This window comes from Megalobrama amblycephala, linkage group LG17 (assembly GCF_018812025.1).
Source record: "Megalobrama amblycephala isolate DHTTF-2021 linkage group LG17, ASM1881202v1, whole genome shotgun sequence".
NCBI classification, from domain to species: Eukaryota; Metazoa; Chordata; class Actinopteri; order Cypriniformes; family Xenocyprididae; genus Megalobrama; species Megalobrama amblycephala.
Window position 1 is genome coordinate 32221937 of NC_063060.1, and position 10082 is coordinate 32232018.

The 10082-nt window shown below is 37.0% G+C and overlaps 1 protein-coding gene across 2 annotated transcripts in view; it reads left to right on the top strand.

The window, feature by feature from the left end:
* grin3ba (glutamate receptor, ionotropic, N-methyl-D-aspartate 3Ba) overlaps positions 1–2914 on the top strand; it is a 58191-nt gene extending 55277 nt beyond the window's left edge. The window contains exons 9-10 of one of the 2 annotated variants that reach the window (XR_007180925.1): positions 317–1177; positions 2563–2914. Coding sequence is in view for 1 of the 2 variants with exons in the window: in XM_048164064.1 (XP_048020021.1) it covers positions 317–848 (532 nt within the window). In the remaining variant the exon portion in view is untranslated. Of the gene's footprint in view, positions 1–316 lie in introns of both variants that reach the window. The other variant, XM_048164064.1, reaches the window with a different exon arrangement.
* The last annotated feature ends 7168 nt before the right edge of the window (positions 2915–10082 follow it).

The window sequence follows — 10082 nt, forward strand, 5'->3', positions numbered from 1 at the left end:
ATTTTGCAGTAATGACTAGTTGAATGAATTTACACTATGATTTGCATACAATGTATGAGAAAATAGTATTGCCTTTGAACTTTGAACTAACGTGTGCAATTAGTGTTATTCATGTTAAAAGAAATACCCATAAAAAAAGAAATTAGAAATCAAAGGAAAAAAATCAATATTGGCCTCTCCAGTAAAAGCAAGTGGATACTGTTTCATTAATGGCATATTGAAGAGGCTCTGTGTTTCCATTGATTCTGGGGTCTGTTTGTGAAGAGCTGTGTCCCTGCATCTTGTAAAACTGATTGCCGCTGTGTTTTCCTCTCAGTCCCACCTTGTGCCTGTCAGAGAACTGTAATCTCCACCGCCTGCCACCCTCCTCTTCTTCTCCTCCGCCCTCCACCTCCTCAACGTCCCCTTCCACATCTACAACCAAGTGGAACAATCAGAGTGTCAAGGTTGGTCGAGAGGCCAAAGAGCATAACAAGCGTGTCCACTTTAACCTGGAGACTCTCAACAGCTACCAGCTCCAAGCTCCAACCCATGGGCCAGAAAGGGGCCGGAGGGGGTTGGTGGGAAGCCCACCCACCCAGTTGTGTTCCAATGGTGGACCTAATCTCAGTCTCAGCCTGGTGCTCTCACCCCCGGCCTGCTCGGGGCACTCAACGCCATGGGAAGAGGAGCTGCGGGAGCTGCAAGGGAGGATCGAGGAGTTTCGCGGCCAGCTCAGGGCCGCCCTGGCCAGGCGAGCCGAGCTCCAGCGGACCCTGGTCAGACAACGGTTCGGTCAGTCCCAGACAAGCTCAGCATCTAATCCCACCACCAACACCCTGGCCAAAGATGTCAACAGGGGGAGGTGATGTACGCTATGTGTCCGGACACTCACAAAGGCAGTGGATATGAGAGGATAAGGGACATCCTCTCATCTGAGAAGTCATGCTGTGCTATTTTATGCCTTCTCCTTTCTCAATGACTGCTGGAGTGCTGCAGTGATGGATGAAACACTCTGTGATGGAAATTCAGCTTGTAATCCTGCAGTTTGGCTGACTTCCAGCTCCAGAGAGAAAGCATTTATCCTTGTATGTGTGTGTGCGTGCGTCCGTGTGCGTATATGTGTGTGTGTGTGTGTTTAAAGTCAGACAACTGGACAGAGAACAGACAGTTAATGCACCATTCACTGCTGGCCAAGGTGAATATCTGCACCCACAGACGTCCAGCATGAAAATGGCTTCTTTTTGTAAATAATTCAATGGGATTACTTAGTGGGATAAGCAGCAATGGACCTTGTCTCAGCCTCGGACGGCAGGCCCATGGACCACCCACAGTCCGATCAATGACTGTCTGCTGCATATTGCACACAAAAATAACATCTCTAGTTCTGATCTGAATGGCAGGTGTTTAGCAACTTTTTGGGAATAATGGCACACATATTTTTTTTAACAGTCCGGCCTGGTCATGTTAAGGGTTGATACAACGAGGAAGAACTAATCACTGAATTTGATTAGTTCTTATTTTAGTTAGTAGCAAGTTAGCTATATATCCATGAGCAGAACTGTATTCAGCTTTGTTTTCTGAATTATGTTCATGAAAGAACTTCAGACAGAAATTCAGATCACTGTCTCATTTTCTGCTATTTTTTAGATGTTTTTTGTGCAGCCATTGTTGGAAATAGGCAGAATGGTGCACCTATTCATAATTGAAATCATGGCCGTTTATTATTAACAATTCGCCCCCACAAATTATGTTTTATTTAGTTTTTGTTCCTTTGTTGCTACATTGTACTAAATAGTTAAATTGTGGTCACGTTGTAGTAATTTGTTCCCTCATTTTAATAAAAACAGGCAAATGAATTAGTACAACGTAGCTATGATTTAACTAAAACAAGCTAACAAATGAATAAGTCATGGCCACAATATCTTGTTTTTTTTATTTGCATGTTATGTGCAGAGCCCTGTACATTTTTCCAGTCTTTTATCACTATTATTATGATCAGTGTTGGGGAAAGTTACATTTAAAAGTAATACATTACAATATTGCATTACCCCCTTAAAAAAGTAACTAATTGCATTACTTAGTTACTTTTTTTTTATGGAACATTACATTATTTTTTTCTCATCTGGACTGGGCTGTTTGTTTGTTTGTTTTTATAATGTAAAATGTAAAGGCCATTTCACACCAAAAGTGAAACGAATAAGCCTCAGGCTGAAGGAGATGCAAATTCACAGCTGTACAACAGAGGGTGCAGTTCAAACAAACAAGCCTTTCAGCTGTGCTGTCATTCTGAAATACAGAAGAATAGGACACAGGGGAAGTAAATGCTCACATTTAGTCTAGAACTAGTCCGGAATAACCATCATGTTTACACAGCGCACACAACACCTCTACACTTACTCCCAATTTCCCTCAACATGTGAACAGGAGAGGTGTCAATCAATAAATGAGAAAACTTGTGTTACTTATTTGAAAATATAAAAGTAATGCGTTACTTTACTTGAAAAAAGTAATCTGATTACTTAACTCGCAGTACTTGTAATGCGTTACCACTAACGCTGATTATGATATTATCCATTTCAGATAATCCTGGCACTAAAGGGCACATAAAAACAAACTGGTCGGTCGCTTTACATGTCAGTCAGGCGGCCTCTTCCTGTCTGAGTGGGCCATTCCAGGCCAAAATAAGCTGCCATGGACCAAACTTCAAATTTTGATTAAGCCACTACTTGTCTTGCTGTGGTGTACTTTTTCCACACTTACAATGTTTGAATAAATATATTGTTTGCTTGTGTGTTTTAATGGTGATAAAGTATGATTCTGTTTGAGATGTTTGACCCTCAAATGTCACGAGCCTCCTATATATAATCTAAATGTTATAAAGTCTGAAAGAGTTATTGCATTTACTATTATTAATAAACAGATTTTCAAATAATCATTTGAGTGAAAGTTTTAGCAATTTGTTGTGAAAGTTACTCAACATTGTGTTAATTATTCTGTACTAGTTATTTTAGATTGTTATTATTTATGCCAGATTTGTGACCGTCGCGGTTGATTCAATGGTAAATGCTTAAAATGCATGATTACTAAACAATGTTGAACTAGGTTAACAACTTGAAATGTTGGTTGTAGCAGTCAAACTGTTCCGCAATTGCGAGATGATAGTGTTCTCACATTCATTTTCAGAGCGAACTTCAAAGTACTTTTTTAGAGCAAACTGTCTGAGGGAGATTGTCAGGGGGCTGAGGAGGAGACTGTCAGACTGATAGACGATCAGCCTGTTTCCATTGGGAGACTGATGAACAATGGCCTCATTATATTGAGTTTTTATTTATATATATATTTTTTTTTTTCAGAGAGTGAGCATGCTTGGCTGAGCATAAAGTGTTTGATAAAATAGTGTTAACATTTGACAGTCTTTACTAGTCTTGGAGCTCAAGTTTGTTTCAGGCAAAAATTCTTTGTTTGTATCAATGTAAAATAACTGATATTAGAAGGCAAAATGAGAAACGGCATGCTTTACCAGTCAAAACACTTCAGAATCAGTGGTTAATTATTAACGTTTAATTATTGTGTGGAATCTGTACTTTTACTAATGCAACTAAAATACTTTTGATACTTTTTGAGTACTCAATGAATTATATTTCCATGACCAAAAAAAAAAATCTTAATTTCATTTAGACCTTCAAAGCACAATACAGCCACAAAAAAAAAAAAAAAAAAATTCCCAGCTAACAGAATTTTGTTATAACATTGTTCTCTAAATATTCAGTGTTGGTTCTGGGAACATAAAAAATGTCCAGTTTTCTTGACATTAGAGTTACATTACAGTTGGTTTCCTTAATGTTAGTAGAATGTTATTTAAAGGTTAGTATGATGTTCCTGAAACATTCTTTCAATCATTCAAACACCTGCTGTGAACAAGCACTGAAAGAAAGAGAAATAAGAACACAAACTACAACTTTCTTCAGCCACAGCCTTAGATGAAATCAACTGAAGATAAAAGACATTAAATCTCTCAAGATCTGATTAAACAACACCACAAACAGCATTACCAGCTTCAATTATTACTAATGAGACTGACTTTATTTCTGTCAGACGTCTACAGAAGTTGTATTGAGAATTAACAGAGGATTAGATATTGATGTCTTATTAAAAATGTTTTGTTGTATGGTCACCATCATGGAGATCAGTGTTTGCTTTAGCTGGGCTCTTGAGCCTTGACTTTTGTTAAGTTGTTTCTTTATTGGCAATTGCAGGTGTTTTCAGAAAATGTTTCTGCATTGATAAAGTTGATCAACATGTTTGCTTTAATGGTCAAGTAACTACATTAAAGTGGTTTAAACAACTACTTTTTCTATAATTTTGCTTACTTTTAGAATTGAAATGTTATTATATATAAAAAATTTAAAAAACTCAAATGGTGTGATAAAAATCATTTGTAACACTGAAGAGATTTATGTAAGATTGCCAAAAACTATTTAAAAGTTAAATACGACACACTTAGACATCAGCACTCATCATACAAACCTCAACAATGGTGACAATAAAAAAAAATTCAGCTGCATAATTTATTCATGCCGCAATGCATGCTGGGAGCCATGAATGTGTTTTATATGCTGGCATGAAGCATGTCACCATTGTTGTTTCATATGCTGAATGTTGATGTCTGTGAGAGTATAAATTGCGCAAATTGTTTTAAATGAAACATTAAAAATTACTTATTTATACACTCAAGGGAATCAACATTCAGCATCTGAAACAACAATGGTGTTGCAGATTTTTATATATATATATATATATATATATATATATATATATATATATATATATATATATATATATATATATATATATATATATGAAATAATGCCTCAATTCCTTAAGTCAGCAATTACAGAAATAAAAAACATTTTCATGCAGTCATTTGTCTGTTATTAAAATAGCCATGTTAATCTGCTTTATCAATGCAGAAATGTTTTCTGAAAACACCTGCAACTGCCAAAAGAAAAAAACTACTTAACAAAAGTCAAGGGTCCAGAGCCCAACTAAAGCAAACACTAATCTCCATGATGGTGACATTTTCAATAAGACATCAACATCTAAACCTGGCGCCCCTCAGGGATGTGTGCTCTGCCCATGCTCTTTTTAATGAGCAGTGGAGATGATAGTGAACCCCCCAGCACTCCCCCCACTTACAAGGTTCCTGGGCTCTACCATCTCTCAGGACCTAAAGTGGGACAATCACATTGACTACATTGTCAAAAAGGCCCAGCAGAGGAAGTTCCTTCGCCAACTGAGGAAGTTCAACTTGCCACAGGCGCTACTGATGCAGTTCTACTCAGCCGTCATTGAGTCTGCCCTCTGCACTTCAATAACTGTCTGGTTTGTCTCAGCTACAAAATCATACATCAGAAGACTAAAGGGCTGTTCAGACTGCTGAGAGGATTATTGGTGCTCTAATAATCTGCTTTTTCTTAAGATTTTAAAGATGGTTTTGTTTCACTGCAAATTTCAATGATGGTTGGTTTTGTTCCTTTACTAGATCTCAATGACAGTCAGTTTTGTTTCTTTACGAGATCTCAATGATTGACAGTTTTGTTTTGTTATGAGATTTCAATGAAGGTTGGTTCTTTTCTGCTTCGAGATTTCAATGATGGTCGGTTTTGTTTTTTTATGAGATTTCAATGATGGTCTGTTTTGTTCGATCTTGCAAAGGAATAAAACCAACCGCCATTGAAATTTCGTAATGAAACAAAACTGACAGTCATTGAGATCCCATAAAGGAACAAAACTGACTTTACGAGATTTCAGTGATGGCCCATTTTGTTCCATTACGAGATTTCATTAATGGCTGGTTTCATTTCATTACGAGATTTCATTGACAGTTGGTTTTGTTTGAGTTTTCAAAGATGGTCCGTTTTGTTCCATTATGAGATCTCGACAATGGTTGTTTGTTATGAGATTTCAAAAGTTACATAATTTCAATGATGGTTGATTTTGATCCTTTACTTGATCTCAGTGACAATCACTTTTGTTCCTTTATGAGATCTCAGTGGTTGATTGTTTTGTTTTGTTACGAGATTTCAACGACGGTTGGTTCTGTTCCGCTTATAGATGTCAAGGACAGTTGGTTTGGTTCTATTATGAGATTTCAATGACCGTTGAATTTGAAACAGTCAGTTTTGTTTAATTACAAGATTTCAAGGATGGTAATTTTTTTCAGTTACAAGATTTCAACGCCGGTCGGTTTTGTTCCATTACAAGATTTAAATGATGGTTTTCATTGTCAGTCAGTTAAATTTTCATTTGTTCAATTACTAGATCCCAATACGGTATGTTTTGTTCTTTTATGAGATTTTAATGACGGTTGGTTTTGCTGGGTTATGACATTTCAATGATGGTCGGTTTTGTTCTGTTACGTTTCATTTGGTTATGAGATTTCAGTGACGGCCAGTTTTGTTTGATTACGAGATCTCAATGACGGTCAGTTTTGTCCCTTTACAAGATTTCAGTGACAGTCGGTTTTCATTGTCAGACAGTTTTGTTCAGTTATGAGAGCTCAATAAAGTATATTTTGTTCCATTACGAGATTTCAATGATGGTCGGTTTTGTTCTGTTACAAGATTTCAATGACGGCCAGTCTTATTCGATTATGAGATATTTCAATGACGGTTGGTTTTGCTGGGTTATGAGATTTCAATGACAGTCGATTTTGGTCTTCTATGAGATTTCGATAATGGCTGTTTTTTTCCATTACAAAATTTCAAAGTTACTCAGTTTTGTCCCAGACAAATGAATCTTTCAGATGATTCTTTCAAAACATAATTCCAGAGGCCCAAATCAACATTGCAGGACCCAAGCTCAGAGAATCTAATTTTCATCTCCAGTCCGTCTACAAAACATCCCCCTGCTAGGTACTTTTATGGCCATACATACTTCCTGACTGAGGAGAAAGGTGGCAAACTTTAAGCCATTTGTAGAAACCAAATTGTCGAAAAGACAACACAACTAGAGCTACAAGAAGATAAAGAGTCTTTGATCTCCAGATCAAAAGAAACAGAGATACAATGCAGGCCTGTTTCTTCTAAGTGACCTCTGAGTGACACAAGGGAAAAACCACAAGAAAAATCACAGAGACTGTGATATAAAATAAACTACATCAAATTGTTCCAAAACAATTTGAAACAGACTTATCAAACATCTTTCAACTGCATAACGCTCTATCCCACCCAGCACAGCTATTTGGGGCCCAGATGGGTGTCACCTGGGCTGTCTAACTGGGCCAAGCCAGTTTTGTCCACAGTTTCCATGGAGGCCCCACATGGGTTAGCCCAGATGAAATGAACACTGCTCAGTGTGCACACTACAGGCTGTTAAATGTAACACAAAAACATGCTGGAGTTAATGAGATAATAAGTTGATAACGAGCAGAATCACCGAAGGACAGAGGAACAACAAGAACTACAACTTCTTCAAGCCTTCTACAAGAACTACAAGCCTTCAATGAAATCAACTGAAGATAAAAGACATTAAATCTCTGAAGATCAGATTAAACATCTCCACAAACAGCATTACCAGCTTCACTTATTACTAACCAGACTGACTTTATTTCTGACATACATCTACAAAAGTTGTTATTGAGAATTACCAGATGTTGATGACTTTTGCCAGATGTTGATGTCTGGTTTGATGTCACCATGATCAAGGTCAGTGCTTACTACAGTTAGGCAGTTTTACTCTTGACTGTTTTAGTGTTAATGTTTCTCTGGCTGCTCTTGCTGTTTGTTATGGCAAGAAAAAACTAGAGATAATGTGGTCAGCTGTTAGATTATAAGAATGTAATCATCATTTAGAGTTTTAGTTCACTGATCAAGTGACTGAGCTCTTTATGAGCAAAATGTGATTAACTTTGTGCTGGCTCTCTTCTAGTATTACAACAATAAAACCATTTTAATCAGAAAATTTGAAAAACACATTGTTCACTAAACACTTCAAACCTCCTACAAGATTTATTAACACACAGACATCAAGAATCAGCATATGAATCTCAACAACAGTGACATGCTTCATGCCGCAATGCATTCTGGGAGCCATGGATGAGTTTTGTATGACTTTATTTCTTTCATACAAAACTTCTAAATGAGGTGTTGATGTTTTATCAAAATTTATAAATGTCACTGTTACAGAGGTAAGCGCTTGCTTTAGTTGGGCTCCTGACCCTTGACATTTTAACTTTTTCTTTTCTCCAATTGTTCTGTGTGTTTCTAAAGCACATTTGTTACAAAATTTTGTAAAAAAAAACAAACAAAAAAACTAACCATTCAATAATGCGAAACTAACAGTTAATGCACTCAGAGTTTAGTCTCTGGAGAAGATCGGTGAATCACGATCACTAAATAACCAAATTCATCTGATCAGACTTTCTCTTGCATTTTTTGCTATAACATGCATGTTTTGGAAATGTTCCCTGAAGGTCCACCAAATAACGCCCCCCAACCCTTAAAAGAACTCCACATCGTGACCGTCTCTGAACGTACTGGAAACGTTACTAGACAACATCCTTAACACCAGTGGGGACGTTCTGAGAATGTTCTGGGAACCTAAAATTTCTAACGGGGATAACCTGTCACCTAGTAACGTTCCCAGAATGTTCAGAGAATGGTCACGATGTGGAGTTCTTTTAAGGTATGGGGAACATTCAGGATGTTCTGGGAATGTTTAGGGCACTATTACTATAGGATGTTCTGATAACTTCCCAAAAGTCCTCCTATAACATTCTTGCGCAACCATAAAATAACCAAAATGGATAAATAAATAAAGCCACTGTATGATGAATTCATCTGATCAGATTATTTTTCTCACAATTTTTTTGTAACAAACGCACTTTAAAAACATACAGTTACATCAAGGGTCAGGAGCCCAACTAAAGCAAGCGCTTACCTCCATAATGGTGACTTCAAACTTTATTTTCAATAAAACATCAACACCTCATTTAGAAGTTTTGTATAAAAAAAATATAAGTCAGACTGGTCTGTAATAAGTGAAGGTGCAGAGATCTGTTAGTATTTCATGCTTCTGTTTCTGTTATCTGAGTTTTGTGGGTCACCATTGTGCTGAAGAGTAGAGCCTGTGATTCAGTCACGATGAGCTGAGGAACACTGCTGTCATGCTACATGTTGCTTTAGTTAAAGACAGTAACTATGTAGTTGCTGATGTATTAGTTACATTAGCTCATGCATGTCAGCTAATGGCTTACTGCAAGAGATTTGCATTTCTCAGAAAATATTTCATCATAATAATCCAAGAAATATCTGTAAAGTGCTTTTTTTTGTAAGACATTAAAGTAAAATTAGCTTTTGTTTGAACAGCCATTTTGTTAGTCAATTTAGCTCTATTATTCAATTAATTTGTTTGACAAGGGCAGCAGGGACATTCTGAGAATGTTCTGGGAGCACATTTCCAAATAAAATATGGTTCCCTAAATGTTTAGGGAACGTCCTGAATGTTCTGTTAAGGTCGACCAAATAACATCCCCCAACCCTTAAAAGAACTCCACATCGTGACTGTCTCAGAACGTACTGGGAATGTTACTAGGCAACATCCTTGACACCAGTGGGGACATCCTGAGAATGTTCTGGGAACGTAAAATTTCTAGCAGGGAAAGCACTGCAGTTGGTTTTGTTCCGTTACGAGATTTATATGATGGTCAGTTTTGTTTTGTTTTGAGATCTCAATGACAGTTGAGTTCAAAACGATTCTGAATCTCGAATCTCAAACTGTTGGTTTTGTTTTGTGACAAGATTTCAATGACGGTTGGTGACTGCAAGTTTTGTTCGGTTACAAGCTCTCAATGACGGTTAGTTTTGTTCAGTTACAAGATTTCAACAACGGTTAGTTTCATTTTGTTACAAGATTTCCTTTATGGTTGGTTTTGTTTTTTTGCAAGATTTCAATGATGGTCTGTTTCGTTCCATTACGAGATTTAAATGACGGTCGGTTTTCATTGTCAGTCAGTTTTTTTCAGTTATGAGATCTCAATATGTTTTTCAGTTATGAGATCTCAATATGTCTCAGTATGTTTTGTTTCATTATGAGATTTC